General features: G+C 47.0%; 1 protein-coding gene across 2 annotated transcripts in view; it reads left to right on the top strand.

Moving 5' to 3' along the window:
• Window positions 1–22890, top strand: part of itpr3 (inositol 1,4,5-trisphosphate receptor, type 3) — a 56569-nt gene that overhangs the window by 25563 nt on the left and 8116 nt on the right. The window contains exons 20-43 of one of the 2 annotated variants that reach the window (XM_088003459.1): window positions 19–270; window positions 1753–1897; window positions 1984–2128; window positions 2780–2982; window positions 3929–4049; window positions 4130–4184; window positions 4255–4420; window positions 5647–5805; window positions 8409–8483; window positions 9027–9146; window positions 9249–9371; window positions 9999–10199; window positions 10274–10389; window positions 11021–11156; window positions 11223–11348; window positions 16922–17047; window positions 17159–17279; window positions 18013–18176; window positions 19504–19652; window positions 19730–19838; window positions 19976–20069; window positions 21036–21211; window positions 21347–21506; window positions 21664–21845. In XM_088003459.1, coding sequence (XP_087859585.1) covers window positions 19–270; window positions 1753–1897; window positions 1984–2128; window positions 2780–2982; window positions 3929–4049; window positions 4130–4184; window positions 4255–4420; window positions 5647–5805; window positions 8409–8483; window positions 9027–9146; window positions 9249–9371; window positions 9999–10199; window positions 10274–10389; window positions 11021–11156; window positions 11223–11348; window positions 16922–17047; window positions 17159–17279; window positions 18013–18176; window positions 19504–19652; window positions 19730–19838; window positions 19976–20069; window positions 21036–21211; window positions 21347–21506; window positions 21664–21845 — 3424 coding nt within the window. Of the gene's footprint in view, window positions 1–18; window positions 271–1752; window positions 1898–1983; window positions 2129–2779; window positions 2983–3928; window positions 4050–4129; window positions 4185–4254; window positions 4421–5646; window positions 5806–8408; window positions 8484–9026; window positions 9147–9248; window positions 9372–9998; window positions 10200–10273; window positions 10390–11020; window positions 11157–11222; window positions 11349–16921; window positions 17048–17158; window positions 17280–18012; window positions 18177–19503; window positions 19653–19729; window positions 19839–19975; window positions 20070–21035; window positions 21212–21346; window positions 21507–21630; window positions 21846–22890 lie in introns of both variants that reach the window. The other variant, XM_015013044.2, reaches the window with a different exon arrangement.

Genomic DNA, 22890 nt, shown 5'->3' with positions numbered 1-22890 from the left:
AACCTCGCCGTCTCACAGGTATCAGCTGAAGCTCTTTGCTCGGATGTGTCTGGACCGCCAGTACCTGGCCATAGATGAGATATCCAAGCAGCTGGACGTGGAGCTCATCTTCCTCTGCATGATGGACGAGGCGCTGCCCTTTGACCTCCGGGCCTCTTTCTGCCGCCTCATGCTGCACGCACACGTAGACCGAGACCCTCAGGAACTCGTGACGCCGGTGAAGTTCGCCCGACTCTGGACCGAGATCCCGACCTCCATCACCATCAAGGAGTCAGTAGATCTTAATGTTTCAGTAAACGTATGAATACTTTTGGATTGCAAACTAAAATACATTTTTAAAGTTTTAAATATTTCTCAGGAACTAAAAGGTTTATGGAAATAAAGGTAAAAATATAAAATGAACTTATTTTACTGACAGCGAAAGAATGCAGCACACAACAAAAAACTAAAGACGAAAACATATTTTCACCTGAAAGTGATGATGATGGTGATGATGATGATGATGGTGATGATGATGGTGATGATGATGATGATGATGGTGGTGATGATGATGGTGATGATGATGGTGATGATGATGATGGTGATGATGATGGTGATGATGATGATGATGATGGTGGTGATGATGATGGTGGTGATGATGATGATGATGATGATGGTGATGATGGTGGTGATGGTGATGATGATGATGGTGATGATGATGATGGTGATGTGAATATGTCCTTGGAAGCATATAGTTTTAATCCAAATCAAGCAAATGATCCAACATCTGATCCAGCAAAATTCAAGAAAAAACATTGAAGTTTCAGGAAGTTCAGGAGCCATTTTGGTTCCATTTGGACCTTTTCAGATTTATCAGATTTTATTCATTTCTCTTTTTCCCACTTATATCTGGACATAACTTCTGACTCCATCGAATATTTGTTTTTGTAATGAAATAAGAGATAAAATCCTCCACACTGCTGTGGATCTGTAGCGTCGTTTCAAAGTTTTCAGGAGACAAAAATACTAAAAACTGTCATGAATCACACCAGTGTGACAGAGACAATGGGAGCACTGGGAGCACTGGGAGCACTAGGAGCAGCGATCGTCTCCTGCATTGGTTTGTTTACAAATGATTAGGAAACAAAACCAAGTGAAAAAAGCGAAATCAGGTTTTGGTCCAGATGATGGACCAAAACCTGATTTGATGGACCTGATTTGATGGACCTGATTTGATACCAAACAGAGAAAATTATTCCCTGGAGCAAAAACATCAGGAAATGATCTTTATACAATCCGGATGATCGTACCAAGATCATCCAGATTGAATAAAGATCATCCAGATCGAACAAAGATCATCCAGATCGAACAAAGATCATCCAGATCGAACAAAGATCATCCAGATCGAACAAAGATCATCCAGATCGAACAAAGATCATCCAGATCGAACAAAGATCATCCAGATCGTACAAAGATCATCCAGATCGAACAAAGATCATCCAGATCGAACAAAGATCATCCAGATCGAACAAAGATCATCCAGATCGAACAAAGATCATCCAGATCGAACAAAGATCATCCAGATCGAACAAAGATCATCCAGATCGAATAAAGATCATCCAGATCGTACAAAGATCATCCAGATCGAACAAAGATCATCCAGATCGTACCAAGATCATCCAGATCGAACCAAAATCATCCAGATCGAACAAAGATCATCCAGATCGCATAAAGATCAGTTTTTGCTTCATCAGTCTCTCGTTTTGTCCTCAGTTATGATTCCAACCTGGACGACAGCAGAGACAACAAGAAGAACCGTTTTGCGAACACCATGGTGTTCATGGAGGAGTACCTGAACAACGTCCTGAACGATGAGCTTCCATTCCACGACGAGGAAAAAAACAAACTCACATACGAGGTATTTCTGTCCTCTTCCCGTTGCTACGGCGATCAGAATCCATCCGGCCGCTCTCTTCACCCGCTCTGTCTTCCCTCTTCATGCAGGTGGTGAGTTTAGCCAGACATTTGATCTACTTTGGTTTCTACAGTTTCTTTGAGCTGCTCAGACTCACCAGGACTCTGCTGGGCATCATCGACTGCAAACCGAACTCTCTACTCACCAGCATCGCATTTCAGGAGGAAAGCTCAGGTACGACCCCGTTAGAGGACAGCTGGACCCATTAGAGGACAGGTGGACCCATTAGAGGACAGACGGACCCGTTAGAGGACAGGTGGACCCGTTAGAGGACAGCTGGACCCGTTAGAGGACAGGTGGACCCGTTAGAGGACAGGTGGACCCGTTAGAGGACAGCTGGACCCGTTAGAGGACAGCTGGACCCGTTAGAGGACAGGTGGACCCGTTAGAGGACAGGTGGAGCCGTTAGAGGACAGACGGAGCCGTTAGAGGACAGGTGGAGCCGTTAGAGGACAGACGGACCCGTTAGAGGACAGGTGGAGCCGTTAGAGGACAGACGGACCCGTTAGAGGACAGGTGGAGCCGTTAGAGGACAGGTGGAGCCGTTAGAGGACAGCTGGACTCTGTCCGCCTTATGGAAGCTGAAACTTCTACCAGGGTTTAAAGAGATAGTCTGGATTTTTTAAATTATGGTTCTGGGAATGTTTTGTACCTGAAGTCCACCTGGCTAACCTTTAGCCTGCCAAACGTTAGCATTCCTTTGCTTTTCTACAAACTCGCAGCATTGTGGCGTCTGTAGACCTCAGCTAAAGGAAATGTTGCTCTCAGCACCTGAGCAGAACTCCAGGCCGGTGCATCAGAGCTGACTGTGGTTTGTGAGCACAGGGAGGAACGTCAGGCGCACCATCCATGGGATGGGCCAGATGATGACCACCATGGTCCTCAACCGTAGGCAGTCCACGTTCGGCGGCGCCGGGCCGAGGGGGCCCGGGTTTGTGGTGGAGGCACAGAGAGGCAGCAAAGATTCCATCGACAACCTGGATCTGACGGTGATGGACACCAAGCTGAAGATCCTGGAGATTTTACAGGTCAGGAAAGTATTTATTTAAATGCAGTTCAGTTCACTAATGGTGAGCAGTGCTAACGATCTGCACCAACACAATGATTAGCTGAAGCTAATGCTAAACATCAGCCATGTTGATGCTCACCGATGACACGTGATATGATGTAGTATATCACCCTCTACAGGATAAACATGTCATTACACTTCTACTTGTATGATTTGTGCTTCAGAAAGTGAACAAACTTTTCACTCACATTTATAGTTGCTGAGTTTTGCGCATTTGTTTGCTGCTTTAGCCAAAGTGACAGGAACCCCACGACGCGTCAGTGTAGTAATTAGTTATATCTTGTATATATGCAAGTCATGAATATAGTTACAATTTTTAACTTGTAAATTTTATTTTATTTTTTTACATACAAAAGTCTCAAGCTGGAACCTTTGTATTTGTGCGTTTCTGGTATGCCGGTAAATCTGACGCACAAGCTACATCCGCTAACAGCGGCGATGGAAGCGGCTCCTCTGGTCCCACTGGGTTTTAATTTCTGCGTCTAAACTATCTGATGCTGGAAAAGACTGTTGTTGTGGTAAAAGGAGTTAGCCTGTTAGCAAGGCCATGCTAGCCTAAAATAGCATGTCAATGCTAAACATGTAGCAGCTAATGCTAATGTCACATTTCTACAGTTCTTAAGAATCTCCATGAACGATCAGAGAAACTCTGGAAAGAAGAACTTTCCTCCAATCTGATGATTGAAAAACCTGAAGATTAAACTGTAAATTTACTGTTGAGCTCTGATGTTTGTTTATTCAACAATTTAGTGGCAAAAAGCAGTTTTGATTTGAAAACGTTGCTTATTTTGTTGATATATAGTTTTAGATTAAAATGTTATTAATTAATTACAGACATTGGCTAAGTATTTTAGTGATATTATTGGTATCTGTAACTCCAAACGTGACGCTGTCGCCCTCCTCAGTTCATCCTGAACGTTCGGCTGGACTACCGTCTGTCCTTCCTGCTCTCCGTCTTCAAAAAGGAGTTTCTGGACGTTTATCCCATGGCTGAAGCTGACGCCACCACCAACGTGGAACAAGCAGGTGAGAGTTTGAAACGCTTTGTTAAAATGTTTGAGGTTTTCCGTCTTTTCTGTGAGTGTTGACGGCTTCTCCTCCTTCAGCCACAGTCAACCTGCAGCAGATCGGCGACCAGGCGGAGGCCATGTTTGGAGTCGGGTATGTGTGGTCGGCCATGTTGGCCTGCTGCTTCCTGAGGGCTGCAGGCTGAGGAGTTGTGTCTGTGCAGGAAGATGAACAGCGTCCTGGAAGTGGACGACGAAGGAGGCCGGATGTTCCTGCGGGTGCTGATCCATCTGACGATGCACAACTACGCCCCTCTGGTGTCCGGAGCGCTGCAGCTGCTCTTCAGGCACTTCAGCCAGAGGCAGGAAGTGCTGCACACCTTCAAACAGGTGAGAGCAGGAAAACACGCTGCTGACCGACCAACGGGTTTCTGCTGACTCACGGATTAAATCTAGACTAAATCTGGATTACATCTGAACTAAATCTGGATTAAATCTAAACTAAATCTGGATTAAATCTAAACTAAATCTGGATTAAATCTAAACTAAATCTGGATTAAATCTAAACTAAATCTGGATTAAATCTGAACTAAATCTGGATTACATCTGAACTAAATCTGGATTAAATCTAAACTAAATCTGGATTAAATCTAAACTAAATCTGGATTAAATCTGAACTAAATCTGGATTAAATCTAAACTAAATCTGGATTAAATCTGAACTAAATCTGGATTAAATCTAAACTAAATCTGGATTAAATCTGAACTAAATCTGGATTAAATCTAAACTAAATCTGGATTAAATCTGAACTAAATCTGGATTAAATCTGAACTAAATCTGGATTAAATCTAAACTAAATCTGGATTAAATCTAAACTAAATCTGGATTAAATCTAAACTAAATCTGGATTAAATCTAAACTAAATCTGGATTAAATTTGCATTCTGAGGTGGAAAGAGAACAAAAATTAGAACATTTTTTTTACTCATCAGACATGATTTTAAGTGTAAAATATTTCACCCAAGTTAAACCTTCAGATTTTTTAAAACTTATAAACTACAGACACACAAGTTATTTATTTTTCACCTCTGATTATTGCAGCGTAACATCAGCTGAATGAAAATCATTAAATATGCTCCTAAAATCTTAAAATAGGAACATTTTGAGTAATTTTTCAATATGATGTATGAATTTCAGTTAATTGTTTGAACCGAGCTGAAAATACTCTTTTCACTTTTCAGCTTCTCTAAAGATAAAAAAACTCAGATTTAAATAAATAAGATTCAAAAGGAAAATTACAAACTTATAAAAATAGTTTTTTGTTGTTTGTCTCAAACAGAAATATGTTTATTTCATAAAACCATTTTCCACCAAGAAATAGAAAATAAAAGCCCAACAGAAAGTCATAATTTAGAGTTTGAGTTGTAGTTATGAGATATAAAATCATGATTATGAGACACTGGATCAAACCTCTTTAGAGAAACAATGTGAATTTATATCTCATAATTATGACTTTTATTCTTATAATTGAACACTCAGTTCTGACTTCCTGTTGGCCTTTCAGTCTGTTGCTGCTGCGACCTCTGGTTGAACCGTGGAGCTTGTTCGTGTTTCCAGGTGCAGCTGCTGATCTCAACGCTGGACGTGGAAAACTACAAGCTGATTAAAGCCGACCTGGATCGCCTCCGCACGCTGGTGGAGAAGTCGGAGCTGTGGGTGGAGAAGAAGAGCTCGGGTGGAGGAGACGGGAAGAAAGACAAGAAGGAGAAGGTGGAGGTGCGGAACGACACGTTTACATTTTGTTCACATCAGAGGGAAAATTTTCTTCATTTAAATTAAAATCTGGTTTATGTTGAACGATATTAATGACCTGCAGCTGCAAACTGCTCTGCAAAACAGTCTGACTCAGAAAGAACCTGGGCTTCTTGCTTCTCTAAAACGTCAAAGGAAATCAGAACGACCATCATCAGCTTTAATAAAACATCCAACATGAACCTCTGACGGCCGCTCATGGCGCTGCAGGCAGACCGAAGCCTTCCTCCTTCAGACTGCTGCTGTCTGCCTTCGCTGAGCCGCCGTCTCCTTCCTGCTTGTTGTGAAATGAAACTGACATTTCATCTGAAAATCAGACTTTTAAAACTAAGTGTTTGGATGTTACAGAAACACAAAAACACATAAATAAAAGGTGGAATTATTGGCATCATTTCTTGGGGAAAATCAGGATTTTTACTTTTGTTTGAAAAATAAACCACAGATATTTATAATATAATATTATACAACATTACCAGAGGAATGTGGTAAAATTCAGAGAAGTCGTTTTAAAGTCCTACTGACCCTCAGATGATGAGGAAGAATTTTCTTATTTGTAAAACTTCACAAGATGCTCAAAGTTCCTCATTTTAAGTTTAAATCGATTTTCATGTTGGAATAAAAAAATATGAATCCATTCTCCTAATATGATGATTTTATTCTGATGAATTTATTCTCATTTCATTACAGTTTCATTCGTAGCCCAACTTTAATCTCTCATTATTTTAATCATTTTTATGACTTTACTGTTTTTTTTTTATTCTTTGTACATCTATTATGATTTTATTCTGTTTTTTATAACTATTCTAGTTTTTTTACAACTTTAATCTTGTGTTTTTTCAAACCTATCCTCATATTTTCATGAGTTTAGCCTCATATTATGACTTTATTCTCATATTTTTACATTGGTTTGCATTCTGTCTTTATTCTTGTATTTTTACAATTTAATTGTCATAATTAATTGTTTTTTGCCTGCCACTGATTATCTGATGAATCTGACCAATAAGGTCAGCCTGAGGGTTTCAGGGTTTCTGGGTTTCAGGGTTTCTGGGTTTCTGGGTTTCTGGGTTTCAGGGTTTCAGGGTTTCTGGGTTTCTGGGTTTCTGGGTTTCAGTGTTTCTTGGTTTCAGGGTTTCAGGGTTTCAGTGTTTCTTGGTTTCAGGGTTTCAGGGTTTCTGGGTTTCAGGGTTTCAGTGTTTCTTGGTTTCAGGGTTTCAGGGTTTCTGGGTTTCAGGGTTTCTGGGTTTCAGGGTTTCTGGGTTTCAGGGTTTCAGGGTTTCTGGGTTTCTGGGTTTCAGGGTTTCAGGGTTTCTGGGTTTCAGGGTTTCTGGGTTTCAGGGTTTCTGGGTTTCAGGGTTTCAGTGTTTCTTGGTTTCAGGGTTTCTGGGTTTCTGGGTTTCAGGGTTTCTGGGTTTCAGGGTTTCTGGGTTTCAGGGTTTCTGGGTTTCAGGGTTTCTGGGTTTCAGGGTTTCTGGGTTTCAGGGTTTCAGTGTTTCTTGGTTTCAGGGTTTCTGGGTTTCTGGGTTTCAGGGTTTCTGGGTTTCTGGGTTTCAGGGTTTCTGGGTTTCAGGGTTTCAGGGTTTCTGGGTTTCAGGGTTTCTGGGTTTCAGGGTTTCAGTGTTTCTTGGTTTCAGGGTTTCTGGGTTTCTGGGTTTCTGGGTTTCAGGGTTTCAGTGTTTCTTGGTTTCAGGGTTTCTGGGTTTCAGGGTTTCTGGGTTTCAGGGTTTCAGGGTTTCTGGGTTTCAGGGTTTCTTGGTTTCAGGGTTTCTGGGTTTCTGGGTTTCAGGGTTTCTGGGTTTCAGGGTTTCTGGGTTTCAGGGTTTCAGTGTTTCTTGGTTTCAGGGTTTCTGGGTTTCAGGGTTTCTGGGTTTCAGGGTTTCTGGGTTTCAGGGTTTCAGGGTTTCTTGGTTTCAGGGTTTCTTGGTTTCAGGGTTTCTGGGTTTCAGGGTTTCTGGGTTTCAGGGTTTCTGGGTTTCAGGGTTTCTGGGTTTCAGGGTTTCTGGGTTTCAGGGTTTCAGGGTTTCTTGGTTTCAGGGTTTCTTGGTTTCAGGGTTTCTGGGTTTCAGGGTTTCTGGGTTTCAGGGTTTCTGGGTTTCAGGGTTTCTGGGTTTCAGGGTTTCTGGGTTTCTGGGTTTCAGGGTTTCTTGGTTTCAGGGTTTCTGGGTTTCAGGGTTTCTGGGTTTCAGGGTTTCTGGGTTTCTGGGTTTCAGGGTTTCTGGGTTTCAGGGTTTCTGGGTTTCTTGGTTTCAGGGTTTCTGGGTTTCAGGGTTTCAGGGTTTCTGGGTTTCTGGGTTTCAGGGTTTCTGGGTTTCTGGGTTTCTGGGTTTCAGGGTTTCAGGGTTTCTGGGTTTCTGGGTTTCTGGGTTTCAGGGTTTCTGGGTTTCTGTGTTTCAGGGTTTCAGGGTTTCAGGGTTTCTGGGTTTCAGGGTTTCTGGGTTTCAGGGTTTCTGTGTTTCAGGGTTTCTGGGTTTCTGGGTTTCAGGGTTTCTGTCATTTCATGCAAAATCAAACCAAATGTTTCCCTGAAGCCTTCCACAATCACAACCTGCCGTACCTTCTGCTTCCTGCAGGGGGCGTCAGAGGACCCATCGCCAAAGAAGGAGAAGCTGCAGAAAGGAAACGAGAACTACCAGAACGTCAAAGAGGTGAGAACGTTCTCTTCTGTCAGCCAATCAGAGAGGGCGATGCTGGGAGGCGCTCACCGCTCAGAGCGGTTCCTTCAGATCACCATTTCCATTGATCAAAGAATCAATATGTAATCAATATATGAAATAGAAATGTTGAAATTATATCAAAAATTAATCTAACTTTAATCTGCAGATCAATAGTTTTGAATAATAAAAAAGTCAGAAAATTATTTTCCTTTTCTAAAAATAAAATTTAACTATTTTTTACTGAAATCAGACAAAGTTTGAGCTGAGATTAAAACTTTAGATAAATCCGTGTTTCACTTTTATGATCATAAATTTACTGAGGATTATTTTTTTAAGAATATTTTTATAGGATTATTTAGCAAGGATTATATTTTAGGGATTATGTTTTGTGGATTATTTTTGATGATAATTTTTTTCTGACTTGATTATTTTTGATTTTTTGTATTATTTATTGATGGTTTATTTCTGCTCATATTTTGTGGATTGTGTTTGCTGGGTTTTGCAGCAGCAGCTCATTTCTTCTCTCTTCCTCAGATTCTGGAGCGGCTGAATAAAATGTGCAGCTCTGGAGTCTGGAAGAAGCAGCAGCGGCTGCTGAAGAACATGGGGGCTCATAAAGTCATGCTGGACCTGCTGCAGGTTTCCTACGACAAGGTGAGGCGGGCCGGACCGCCAAAATAAAAGCACAGAGGCGTGGTTTATTCTCGAGGAGGAGTTCCTGTCAACAAATCCAACTTTTTCTTCCTGTCTGTGCAGAACGATGTGAAGATGCAGGAGATCATCAAATACACTCACATGTTTCTGCAGAAGTTCTGCATGGGGAACCAGGAGAACCAGGCGCTGCTGCACAAGAACCTCAACCTGTTCCTCAACCCCGGGGTGCGCTCCGCCGGACCCGCCTTCACAAACATCAGCATGGCAGATTTTAGCCGACTGTGACAGCAGCACTTCCATCTGCAGCAAATTCTGACGAATTAGTCAGAAAGATTTCCACACAGCTCTAAATTCAACTTTTCTTCACCTCTAGAGACTAAAAATGAACAGAATGATTTAAAGATTGAACACGAGGTTTTTGTGGATTTTACACCTTAAATATTTTCTTTTCAAACTTTCTCCTGAGTTTATTTTTATAAAAGTCATGGATGGATGAAAATTAGGAAAAAATTAGCAGAAAGTTAAAAGATCTCAGTTTGAAATGAGCTGCAGCAAAAAGAAGAGCAAAAAAATCTAAAGACAAAAGAAACTTTCTGCTTTTTGTCTTTCATGATTTGGATGGAAATGAATTTTATAGAGCTGCTGGTTCTGGTTCTGACTGGTTCTGGTTGTGAAGGTTGTTTGGTGTCGGATGTTTGTGCTGCTATTGATTTAAAGGTATAAATAAAAAGGTCAGAGGTCGTCATCAATACCTTCAAAGCAAAAGCAGCACAAACGGACCGTTTTGCCGGGTTCAGTCAGATTTGAGGATGTGTGTGATCTCCGCTCAGCCGTTGTTTCCTGCCGCTGCAGCTGCAGGAGGCCGAGACGGTGCAGCACATCTTCAGCAACAACTACCAGCTGTGCAGCGAGATCTCAGAGAGCGTGCTGCAGCACTTCATCCACTGCCTGGCCACGCACGGCCGCCACGTCCAGTACCTCAACTTCCTGCACACCATCATCAAGGCCGAGGGCAAGTACGTCAAGAAGTGCCAGGACATGATCATGACCGAGGTGAGGCGCCACGCCGTCGTCGCACTCTGTCCGTGTTTCCATGGCGACCTCCTCACGCTGTCCCCGTGTCTCAGCTGACGAACGCCGGCGAGGACGTGGTCGTCTTCTACAACGACAAGGCGTCGTTCACCACCATGCTGGAGCTGATGGCCGACAGCAGGGAGGGAGTCGGGGACAACAGCCCGCTCAGGTAACCATGGCAACCGCCCGCCCTCCAATCAGACGCTGCCGTTCCCGGGTTCATTTATCCAGCACAAGACGTCTACATTCAAAATGCACCAGTCAGGTTATAGATCAACGTCTTCCCCTTTGAAGAAACTGAAAATGTTCCTGAGCTGCCAGTCGGTTCCAGACGGACCTGAAACTTCAACCATGAATGTCAAACGTTTGATTCTCTGCGTTTCTGTCGTCTAAATGGAGAATTCAGTCACATTCAGGTCGTTTCCACCGCCTGGAACTGAAACCCATCCGGAAACTCGTCACCGTTTCTCTCCTGGGTTCAGACGATCCTCTAGTTTCTCCTCAATTTTGATATTTAATTTAATGGTCAGGATAAATGTGCCAATATAAGCTATATTTATATTTATATGCATTTATTTCTCAAATGCTTTACATTTTTTAAAAAACCTTCACTGTGAAAGTTTGGGCTTTTATTTTGACGAGGCTCTGGGCTGCGATCAGTCGCTTGTAGAGGAAACACTGAAAACTGATTCATTATTAAAAACATTTACTGGATTATTTTCTGCAAATGAGTGATGTTATTGGAACCAGAGCTGTGGGAGCCTCCAGAACCTTTTGACCCGGTTCTGGTTCCTGAGCAGGTACCACATCTCTCTGGTGGAGCTGCTGGCCGCCTGCGCCGAGGGCAAGAACGTCTACACCGAGATCAAATGCACGTCGCTGCTGCCGCTGGAGGACGTGGTGCGGGTGGTGACGCACGAGGACTGCATCACCGAGGTGACCGGGTCGGGATCGGACCGGGGTCCGGTCCGGGTTCTGGGTCTCACCTGTGTCTGTCTGCAGGTGAAAATCGCCTACGTGAACTTTGTGAACCACTGCTACGTCGACACCGAGGTGGAGATGAAGGAGATCTACACGTCCAACCACATCTGGAAGCTGTTTGAGGATTTCACCGTGGACATGGCGCGGGTAAAACCAGGGCAAAACCGGGGTAAAACTGGGGCAAAACCGGGGTAAAACTGGGGGGAAACCAGGGCAGAACGAGGGGGGGAAACCAGGGTAAAACTGGGATAAAACTGGGGTAAAACTGGGGTAAAACTGGTGTAAAACCGGGGGTAAAACCAGGGTAAAACTGGGATAAATCTGGGGTAAAACTGGGGTAAAACTGGTGTAAAACCGGGGGTAAAACCAGGGTAAAACTGGGATAAAACTGGTGTAAAACCGGGGGTAAAACCAGGGTAAAACTGGGGTAAAACTGGGGGGAAACCAGGGCAGAACGAGGGGGGTAAAACTGGGATAAAACTGGGGTAAAACTGGGGTAAAACTGGTGTAAAACCGGGGGTAAAACTGGGGGGAAACCTGGGGTAAAACTGGGATAAAACCGGGGGTAAAACCAGGGTAAAACTGGGGTAAAACAGGGGGTAAAACCAGGGTAAAACTGGGGGGAAACCAGGGCAGAACCAGGGGGGAAACCAGGGTAAAACTGGGGTAAAACCAGGGTAAAACTGAGGTAAAACCAGGGGTAAAACCAGGGTAAAACTGGGGTAAAACCAGGGGTAAATCCAGGGGTAAAACCAGGGTAAAACTGGGGTAAAACCGGGGGTAAAACCAGGGTAAAACTGGGGTAAAACTGGGATAAAACCGGGGGTAAAACCAGGGTAAAACTGGGGTAAAACTGGGGGGAAACCAGGGCAGAACGAGGGGGGTAAAACTGGGATAAAACTGGGGTAAAACTGGGGTAAAACTGGTGTAAAACCGGGGGTAAAACTGGGGGGAAACCTGGGGTAAAACTGGGATAAAACCGGGGGTAAAACCAGGGTAAAACTGGGGTAAAACAGGGGGTAAAACCAGGGTAAAACCAGGGTAAAACCAGGGTAAAACTGGGGGGAAACCAGGGCAGAACCAGGGGGGAAACCAGGGTAAAACTGGGGTAAAACCAGGGGTAAAACCAGGGTAAAACTGGGGTAAAACCAGGGTAAAACTGGGGTAAAACCAGGGTAAAACTGGGGTAAAACCAGGGTAAAACTGGGGTAAAACCAGGGGTAAAACCAGGGTAAAACTGGGGTAAAACCAGGGGTAAAACCAGGGTAAAACTGGGGTAAAACTGGGGTAAAACTGGGGTAAAACCGGGGGTAAAACCAGGGTAAAACTGGGGTAAAACTGGGATAAAACCGGGGGTAAAACCAGGGTAAAACTGGGGTAAAACAGGGGGTAAAACCAGGGTAAAACCAGGGTAAAACTGGGGGGAAACCAGGGCAGAACCAGGGGGGAAACCAGGGTAAAACTGGGGTAAAACCAGGGGTAAAACCAGGGTAAAACTGGGGTAAAACCAGGGTAAAACTGGGGTAAAACCAGGGTAAAACTGGGGTAAAACTGGGGTAAAACCAGGGGTAAAACCGGGGTAAAACCAGGGGTAAAACCAGGGTAAAACTGGGGTAAAACCAGGGGTAAAACCAGGGTAAAACTGGGGTAAAACTGGGATAAAACCGGGGGTAAAACCAGGGTAAAACTGGGGTAAAACAGGGGGTAAAACCAGGGTAAAACTGGTGTAAAACCGGGGGTAAAACCAGGGTAAAACTGGGGTAAAACTGGGGGGAAACCAGGGCAGAACGAGGGGGGTAAAACTGGGATAAAACTGGGGTAAAACTGGGGTAAAACTGGTGTAAAACCGGGGGTAAAACTGGGGGGAAACCTGGGGTAAAACTGGGATAAAACCGGGGGTAAAACCAGGGTAAAACTGGGGTAAAACAGGGGGTAAAACCAGGGTAAAACTGGGGGGAAACCAGGGCAGAACCAGGGGGGAAACCAGGGTAAAACTGGGGTAAAACCAGGGTAAAACTGAGGTAAAACCAGGGGTAAAACCAGGGTAAAACTGGGGTAAAACCAGGGGTAAATCCAGGGGTAAAACCAGGGTAAAACTGGGGTAAAACCGGGGGTAAAACCAGGGTAAAACTGGGGTAAAACTGGGATAAAACCGGGGGTAAAACCAGGGTAAAACTGGGGTAAAACTGGGGGGAAACCAGGGCAGAACGAGGGGAGTAAAACTGGGATAAAACTGGGGTAAAACTGGGGTAAAACTGGTGTAAAACCGGGGGTAAAACTGGGGGGAAACCTGGGGTAAAACTGGGATAAAACCGGGGGTAAAACCAGGGTAAAACTGGGGTAAAACCAGGGTAAAACTGGGGTAAAACCAGGGTAAAACTGGGGTAAAACCAGGGTAAAACTGGGGTAAAACTGGGGTAAAACTGGGGTAAAACCGGGGGTAAAACCAGGGTAAAACTGGGGTAAAACAGGGGGTAAAACCAGGGTAAAACCAGGGTAAAACTGGGGTAAAACCAGGGTAAAACTGGGGTAAAACCAGGGGTAAAACCAGGGTAAAACTGGGGTAAAACCAGGGGTAAAACCAGGGTAAAACTGGGGTAAAACTGGGGTAAAACTGGGGTAAAACCGGGGGTAAAACCAGGGTAAAACTGGGGTAAAACTGGGATAAAACCGGGGGTAAAACCAGGGTAAAACTGGGGTAAAACAGGGGGTAAAACCAGGGTAAAACCAGGGTAAAACTGGGGGGAAACCAGGGCAGAACCAGGGGGGAAACCAGGGTAAAACTGGGGTAAAACCAGGGGTAAAACCAGGGTAAAACTGGGGTAAAACCAGGGTAAAACTGGGGTAAAACCAGGGTAAAACTGGGGTAAAACTGGGGTAAAACCAGGGGTAAAACCGGGGTAAAACCAGGGGTAAAACCAGGGTAAAACTGGGGTAAAACCAGGGGTAAAACCAGGGTAAAACTGGGGTAAAACTGGGATAAAACCGGGGGTAAAACCAGGGTAAAACTGGGGTAAAACAGGGGGTAAAACCAGGGTAAAACTGGTGTAAAACCGGGGGTAAAACCAGGGTAAAACTGGGGTAAAACTGGGGGGAAACCAGGGCAGAACGAGGGGGGTAAAACTGGGATAAAACTGGGGTAAAACTGGGGTAAAACTGGTGTAAAACCGGGGGTAAAACTGGGGGGAAACCTGGGGTAAAACTGGGATAAAACCGGGGGTAAAACCAGGGTAAAACTGGGGTAAAACAGGGGGTAAAACCAGGGTAAAACTGGGGGGAAACCAGGGCAGAACCAGGGGGGAAACCAGGGTAAAACTGGGGTAAAACCAGGGTAAAACTGAGGTAAAACCAGGGGTAAAACCAGGGTAAAACTGGGGTAAAACCAGGGGTAAATCCAGGGGTAAAACCAGGGTAAAACTGGGGTAAAACCGGGGGTAAAACCAGGGTAAAACTGGGGTAAAACTGGGATAAAACCGGGGGTAAAACCAGGGTAAAACTGGGGTAAAACTGGGGGGAAACCAGGGCAGAACGAGGGGAGTAAAACTGGGATAAAACTGGGGTAAAACTGGGGTAAAACCAGGGGTAAAACCAGGGTAAAACTGGGGTAAAACCAGGGTAAAACTGGGGTAAAACCAGGGTAAAACTGGGGAGAAACCAGGGCAGAACCAGGGGGGAAACCAGGGTAAAACTGGGATAAAACCAGGGGTAAAACCAGGGTAAAACTGGGGTAAAACTGGGATAACACCGGGGGTAAAACCAGGGTAAAACAGGGGGTAAAACCAGGGTAAAACCAGGGTAAAACTGGGGGGAAACCAGGGCAGAACCAGGGGGGAAACCAGGGTAAAACTGGGGTAAAACCAGGGGTAAAACCAGGGTAAAACTGGGGTAAAACCGGGGTAAAACTGGGGTAAAACCGGGGTAAAACCAGGGTAAAACCAGGGTAAAACCAGGGGTAAAACCAGGGGTAAAACCAGGGGTAAAACCAGGGTAAAACTGGGGTAAAACTGGGGTAAAACCAGGGTAAAACTGGGGAGAAACCAGGGCAGAACCAGGGGGGAAACCAGGGTAAAACTGGGATAAAACCAGGGGTAAAACCAGGGTAAAACTGGGGGGAAACCGGGGCAAAACCAGGGGGGGGGAAACAGGGCAGAACCAGGGTAAAACTGGGGGGAAACCAGGGGTAAAACCAGGGTAAAACTGGGGAGAAACCAGGGCAGAACCAGGGGGGAAACCAGGGTAAAACTGGGATAAAACCAGGGGAAAACTGGGGGGAAACCAGGGCAGAACCAGGGGGGAAACCAGGGTAAAACTGGGGTAAAACCAGGGTAAAACTGGGGTGAAACCAGGGTAAAACTGGGGTAAAACCAGGGTAAAACTGGGGTAAAACCAGGGGTAAAACCAGGGTAAAACCAGGGGTAAAACCAGGGTAAAACTGGGGTAAAACTGGGGTAAAACCAGGGTAAAACTGGGGAGAAACCAGGGCAGAACCAGGGGGGAAACCAGGGTAAAACCAGGGGTAAAACCAGGGTAAAACTGGGGAGAAACCAGGGCAGAACCAGGGGTAAAACCAGGGTAAAACTGGGGGGAAACCGGGGCAAAACCAGGGGGGGGAAACAGGGCAGAACCAGGGTAAAACTGGGGGGAAACCAGGGGTAAAACCAGGGTAAAACTGGGGAGAAACCAGGGCAGAACCAGGGGGGAAACCAGGGTAAAACTGGGATAAAACCAGGGGTAAAACCAGGGTAAAACTGGGGGGAAACCGGGGCAAAACCAGGGGGGGGAAACAGGGCAGAACCAGGGTAAAACTGGGGGGAAACCAGGGGTAAAACCAGGGTAAAACTGGGGGGAAACCAGGGCAGAACCAGGGGGGAAAGCAGGGTAAAACCAGGGGTAAAACCAGGGTAAAACTGGGGGGAAACCAGGGCAGAACCAGGGGGGAAAGCAGGGTAAAACCAGGGGTAAAACCAGGGTAAAACCAGGGTAAAACCGGGGTAAAACTGGGGTAAAACTGGGGTAAAACTGGGGTAAAACCGGGGTAAAACTGGGGGGAAACCAGGGCAGAACCAGGGGGGAAAGCAGGGTAAAACCAGGGGTAAAACCAGGGTAAAACCAGGGTAAAACCAGGGCAGAACCAGGGGGGAAACCAGGGTAAAACTGGGGGGAAACCGGGGCAAAACCAGGGGGGGAAACAGGGCAGAACCAGGGGGAAAACTGGGGGGAGGGATACGAAACCGGGGTAGGAACGGGCGGTGGGGCATGGAGGCTACAAACCAAAACACTGAAATGAGTTTTTATGTGACATATTTTGGTGTTGAATATTTTTAAAAGAAAGATTTTATTTATTCGAGTTCCTAAAAAAACACTTTTCAACATCTTCTGAAACTAAATGTTGAACCTCAGATGTTTTTCATTTGTGTGTTTAAGTTAAGCATTTAAAAACTGATTTTAGTTCATTTTTGTTGGCCAAAATTAGTTTATATTTATTTATATATTTTATATTTTCTTTACATACTAAACGGATTGTGTGATTTTCTATAAATCTATAGATTAATTCATTTTTTATTCTAGTGAGGTTCCATATTTGTTTTGCCAAAACCGAAAGAACAAAAAACAGGAATGGCAGAAAATGTGGAACATTGTTTATGACGTTCCTCCCTGAAGTTTAACGGCTTCCTGTTAGAATCTCAGGTTTTCAGATCGGAGCGTTTCTCCTTCTGCAGGTCTGCAACAAGCGCGAGAAACGACTGACCGACCCGGTTCTGGAGAAATACATCATCAACGTGGTTTTCGACACCATCACCGCCTTCTTCAGCTCTCCTTTCTCTGAGAACAGCACGTCTCTGCAGGTGGGTCGACTCGGACCCGGTGGGACCCGGTGGGACCCGGTCGGACCCGGTGGGACCCGGCTGAGCCGGCGGTCTCTGTTCGGTTCAGCCGTTTCTTCTTCTCTCCCTCAGACTCACCACACCATCGTGGTCCAGCTGCTGCAGTCGTCCATCAGGCTGCTGGACTGTCCCTGGCTGCTGCCGCTGCACCGTGGACAGGTGGAGGCCTGCATCAAGACGCTGTCGCTGACAGGTAGCGCTAAGCCCCGCCCACCTCAGACCTCACCTCTACACCAGAAGACCAGAACCTGCTGGCTTTGTTTTTCTGAAATCCTCAGGAAAAACTGTCGACTCAGCAGCTTCGTACGTTTTAGAGGAAAGTTCAGGATTCCTGAGTTCGTTCTGAAGGAATTTCCATCCATCCATCCACCCATCCATCCATCCATCCATCCATCCATCCACCCACCCACCCATCCATCCATCCATCCATCCATCCATCCAACCATCCACCCACCCACCCACCCATCCACCCATCCATCCATCCATCCATCCATCCATCCATCCATCCATCCATTCATTCATTCATTCATTCATTTTCTTTACCCCCTGGTCCCTTAGTGGGTCGGGAGGAGCTGCTGCCTCTCCAGTTAACGTTCCGGGCGAGAGGCGGGGTCACCTGGACAGGTCACCTGGACAGGTCACCAGTCTGTCGCAGGGCAACACACACACACACACACACACACACACCTAGGGAGAATTTGGAGAGGCCATGTTTTTGGACTGTGGGAGGAATTTCTCCTCCTTAAATTGAACTTATCATATTTTTAAACCCTTCTTTGAGTCCATCCAGTTTTTCACAAAATTCATGGAAAATCGACACATTCCTGCAATTTTTCTCTTCAAATCAAAATCAATCAGGTTTTAAAGTTGACAAAATGTCTTTAAGGCCTAAAAACCGTTTTCTGTTTTCTTCTGGGCGTCTTCAGCTAAGAACCGCTCCATCTCCCTCCCTCTGGAGCTGGAGGCGCTGATCAACAACGTGTTGTCCAGCTCGGCCGTCGGCACCCTGAGCCGCTCCGCCTACAAGACGCCGAGCCGCAGCGCCAGACCCGTCCCCTTCGACTACAAGAACATCATCGAGAAGCTGCAGGTACGCCGCCGCGGGGGACGCTTCCCGGCTGCAGATGTCCTCTCCGACGTCCCCCGTCTCGTCCTCTCCGACGTCCCCCGTCTCGTCCTCTCCGACGTCCCCCGTCTCGTCCCCGTCTCCTCCTCTCTGACGTCCCCCGTCTCGTCCCCGTCTCCTCCTCTCTGACGTCCCCCGTCTCGTCCTCTCTGACGTCCCCCGTCTCGTCCCCGTCTCCTCCTCTCTGACGTCCCCCGTCTCGTCCCCGTCTCCTCCTCTCTGACGTCCCCCGTCTCGTCCTCTCTGACGTCCCCCGTCTCGTCCTCTCTGACATCCCCCGTCTCGTCCTCTCTGACGTCCCCCGTCTCCTCCTCTATGACGTCCCCCGTCTCGTCCTCTCTGACGTCCCCCGTCTCGTCCTCTCTGACGTCCTCCGTCTCGTCCTCTCTGACGTCCCCCGTCTCGTCCTCTCTGACGTCCCCCGTCTCGTCCTCTCTGACGTCCTCCGTCTCGTCCTCTCTGACGTCCCCCGTCTCGTCCTCTCTGACGTCCTCCGTCTCGTCCTCTCTGACGTCCCCCGTCTCGTCCTCTCTGACGTCCCCCGTCTCGTCCTCTCTGACGTCCCCCGTCTCGTCCCCGTCTCGTCCTCTCTGACGTCCCCCGTCTCGTCCCCCGTCTCGTCCTCTCTGACGTCCCCCGTCTCCTCCTCTCTGACGTCCCCCGTCTCGTCCCCCGTCTCGTCCTCTCTGACGTCCCCCGTCTCGTCCCCCGTCTCGTCCTCTCTGACGTCCCCCGTCTCCTCCTCTCTGACGTCCCCCGTCTCGTCCTCTCCGACGTCCCCCGTCTCTTCCTCTCTGACGTCCCCCGTCTCGTCCCCGTCTCCTCCTCTCTGACGTCCCCCGTCTCGTCCTCTCCGACGTCCCCCGTCTCTTCCTCTCTGACGTCCCCCGTCTCGTCCCCCGTCTCCTCCTCTCTGACGTCCCCCGTCTCGTCCCCCGTCTCGTCCCCGTCTCCTCCTCTCTGACGTCCCCCATCTCGTCCCCCGTCTCGTCCTCTCCGACGTCCCCCGTCTCCTCTCTGACGTCCCCCATCTCGTCCCCCGTCTCGTCCTCTCCGACGTCCCCCGTCTCCTCTCTGACGTCCCCCATCTCGTCCCCCATCTCGTCCCCCGTCTCGTCCTCTCTGACGTCCCCTGTCTCGTCCTCTCTGACGTCCCCCATCTCGTCCCCCATCTCGTCCCCCGTCTCGTCCTCTCTGACGTCCCCTGTCTCGTCCTCTCTGACGTCCCCCATCTCGTCCCCCATCTCGTCCCCCGTCTCGTCCTCTCTGACGTCCCCTGTCTCGTCCCCAGGACATCATCAACACCCTGGAGAAGCGGCTGAAGCCGCTGGTCAACGCGGAGCTGTCGGTGCTGGTGGACGTCCTGCACCAGCCTGAGCTGCTGTTCATGGAGGGAACCGACGCGCGGCAGCGCTGCGAGTCCGGCGGCTTCATCTCCAAGTAGGTCGGCCGGGTCTGAGCGGCCGCTGCCAGAGGCATGCTGGGAAATGGTGTTCACTGCGGTGTCTGCTCTGCAGGCTGATCCAGCACACCAAGGCGCTCATGTCCTCAGAGGAGAAGCTGTGCATCAAAGTGCTGAGGACGCTGCAGGAGATGCTCATCAGGACCCTGGACTTTGATGAAAAGGTCAGAGGTCAACCTGAGGCTCAGTCTCTGTGATTCTGATGCTTCTTCTGAGAAAATATGCTAAAACCAGATTAATATCCACTGGTTAAAAACGACACTCAATCCTTTCTGTTTCTTTCTGACCCGGTTTGATTCAGGGAATTCTGCTGCGCAAAGTTCTGCTGCAGAACTACCTGTTCTCCTACAGGAAGAGCAACCAGAAGAACGACCTGGCTGAACTGGGAGCCGCAGGTACGACTGGGAGCTGCTGCTGCTAGCAGGATGCTAACGCTTCCTGCTGCTCCGTCACAATAAAAGCCTCTTAACAGCCCTCATCTAGGACAAATTAGACTAAAGTTTTAATTCACAAAAAATGCTAGTTTGATTTCATTATTCAGAGGCTTTTGTTTTCTTAACTTTAATATTTTCTAATATTAAGATGTTTATTTTCAGATTTTTTTGTTTCAAGAGATTTTCCATCCAGACATTTTTTTATTCTGATTTGATGTAAAATATGAACACAGCGACCTTAAAGTCAACCTTTCATTTCTCCACATCTTCAGGACTTTAAGATTCAGTAACAAAGATGTTTCTAAAAAATTATTTAAGTAAAACAAAAAAAAAATTAATAACTTAATAATAAGATTATTAAATTGTGAAAGACAAAATCAATAAAATTGTTACATTTTGAAAAAATAATTAAATATAAATAAATGAAAAGATGTGTCTATAATAAGAACATAATTATTTAAAAGATAAGTGTTGGATCAGGGCCGGGTCGGTCCTGTGGGATTCACTGAAATGAAACCAGAGCTGAGATGCTAACCGATGCTAATCGGACCCAAAGCCTCTCTGTCTTCTCTCTCTGCTCATGCAGCGCTTCATCATCCTGTTATTTCCTGACAGACATGACTTTATTTAATTATTGTTTGCAATGAGAGCCATTACTGCTGTCACCATCAGGCTGTTGGTGAGTAGAGCAGTGGGCCGAACACACAGCCCTGTGGTTCTCCAGTGAGCTTCAGTTTGATCTGTGTAACCTGCACGAACAATAAACTGTTGACTTCATTTGTTTTCACACAAAACTCTTTAATGTTTTAACTTTGACCCATTCTGAGAGAAAAAAATGGCTGTTTCCATGGAAACCAGTGTTTCCGTGGAAAACCCAAAGTTCTCGTCAGGCTGACTGAGAAACGTCATGATGCGTTTGTGGGCCAGGTGGCGAACAGGAGCGCGACTGGGCAGCGGTGGCGGCCATCCAGTGCCGTCTGGACCGGGAAGGAGGAACGAAGCTGTTCACCGACCTGGTGATGAGCTCCAAGAACGACAAGATCTTCCAGGAGAGCATCCAGCTGGCCATCTGTCTGCTGGAGGGAGGCAACACGGAGATCCAGGTAGCACACCTGGACCTGCAGAGACAACAGAGTTCACCGGGACCGGATGGCCGTAGTGCACAACTGGAACCATAGAACAGAGGAAGAAATCAAGCAAAATCAATGGAATGAATAAAAACTCCTGTTTATCTGCAGAACTCCTTCTACAAACTGATGATGGGCGACAACAAGTCGGAGAAGTTCTTCAAGGTTCTTCATGACCGGATGAAAGAAGCTCAGATGGACATTAAGGCGACGGTTTCTGTAAACGTTGGTGAAATGACACACAAGGCCAACGAGAAGGAGCTGGAGGCCGGTGAGCGGGGTTACACGATGTCCGGTAGTTTGAGGTCAGGGGTTAGCTCGGTGGTGGTAGAAGCGGGTTAGCAACCAGGGTTCAGGTTTAGTTACTCACGGTTACTGATGTGTGTTCTGGAAAGGTGGTTCCACATCACTGGCTCTCCCTGGTTCAGGAGGACTTCCTCTGATGGTTCACGGTCAAGGCATCGCCCCGGTGACGGCCACCGCCATGCCGACGCAGCAGGCAGAGGAGCAGCGGGAGGTGGAGGCGGAGATGGGACCAGCGGTCACCATCATGAAGCCCATCCTGAGGTTCCTGCAGCTGCTGTGTGAGAACCACAACAACGACCTGCAGGTTAGTCAGAGCTAACCAGCCAACTGTAGCTAACAACTGCAGGTTAGTCAGAGCTAACCAGCCAACTGTAGCTAACAACTGCAAGTTAGTCAGTGCTAACCAGCCAACTGTAGCTAACAACTGCAGGTTAGTCAGAGCTAACCAGCCAACTGTAGCTAACAACCAGCTGCAGGTTAGTCAGAGCTAACCAGCCAACTGTAGCTAACAACCAGCTGCAGGTTAGTCAGTGCTAACCAGCCAACTGTAGCTAACAACTGCAGGTTAGTCAGTGCTAACAAGCCAACTGTAGCTAACAACTGCAGGTTAGTCAGAGCTAACCAGCCAACTGTAGCTAACAACCAGCTGCAGGTTAGTCAGTGCTAACCAGCCAACTGTAGCTAACAACTGCAGGTTAGTCAGTGCTAACAAGCCAACTGTAGCTAACAACTGCAGGTTAGTCAGAGCTAACCAGCCAACTGTAGCTAACAACTGCAAGTTAGTCAGTGCTAACCAGCCAACTGTAGCTAACAACCAGCTGCAGGTTAGTCAGTGCTAACCAGCCAACTGTAGCTAACAACCAGCTGCAGGTTAGTCAGTGATAACCAGCCAACTGTAGCTAACAACTGCAGGTTAGTCAGAGCTAACCAGCCAACTGTAGCTAACAACCAGCTGCAGGTTAGTCAGTGCTAACCAGCCAACTGTAGCTAACAACTGCAGGTTAGTCAGTGATAACCAGCCAACTGTAGCTAACAACTGCAGGTTAGTCAGAGCTAACCAGCCAACTGTAGCTAACAACCAGCTGCAGGTTAGTCAGTGCTAACCAGCCAACTGTAGCTAACAACTGCAGGTTAGTCAGTGATAACCAGCCAACTGTAGCTAACAACTGCAGGTTAGTCAGAGCTAACCAGCCAACTGTAGCTAACAACCAGCTGCAGGTTAGTCAGAGCTAACCAGCCAACTGTAGCTAACAACTGCAGGTTAGTCAGTGCTAACCAGCCAACTGTAACTGCAGGTTAGTTAACAAACCAGACCACAAACAAACCAGCTGACTACCAACAAACAGCAG

The sequence above is a fragment of the Poecilia mexicana genome, unplaced genomic scaffold (assembly GCF_051168715.1).
Source record: "Poecilia mexicana isolate PSO_F unplaced genomic scaffold, ASM5116871v1 scaffold_23, whole genome shotgun sequence".
NCBI classification, from domain to species: Eukaryota; Metazoa; Chordata; class Actinopteri; order Cyprinodontiformes; family Poeciliidae; genus Poecilia; species Poecilia mexicana.
The sequence above is the reverse complement of the archived record's forward strand: the minus strand, read 5'-3'. Positions and strand labels throughout refer to the sequence as shown.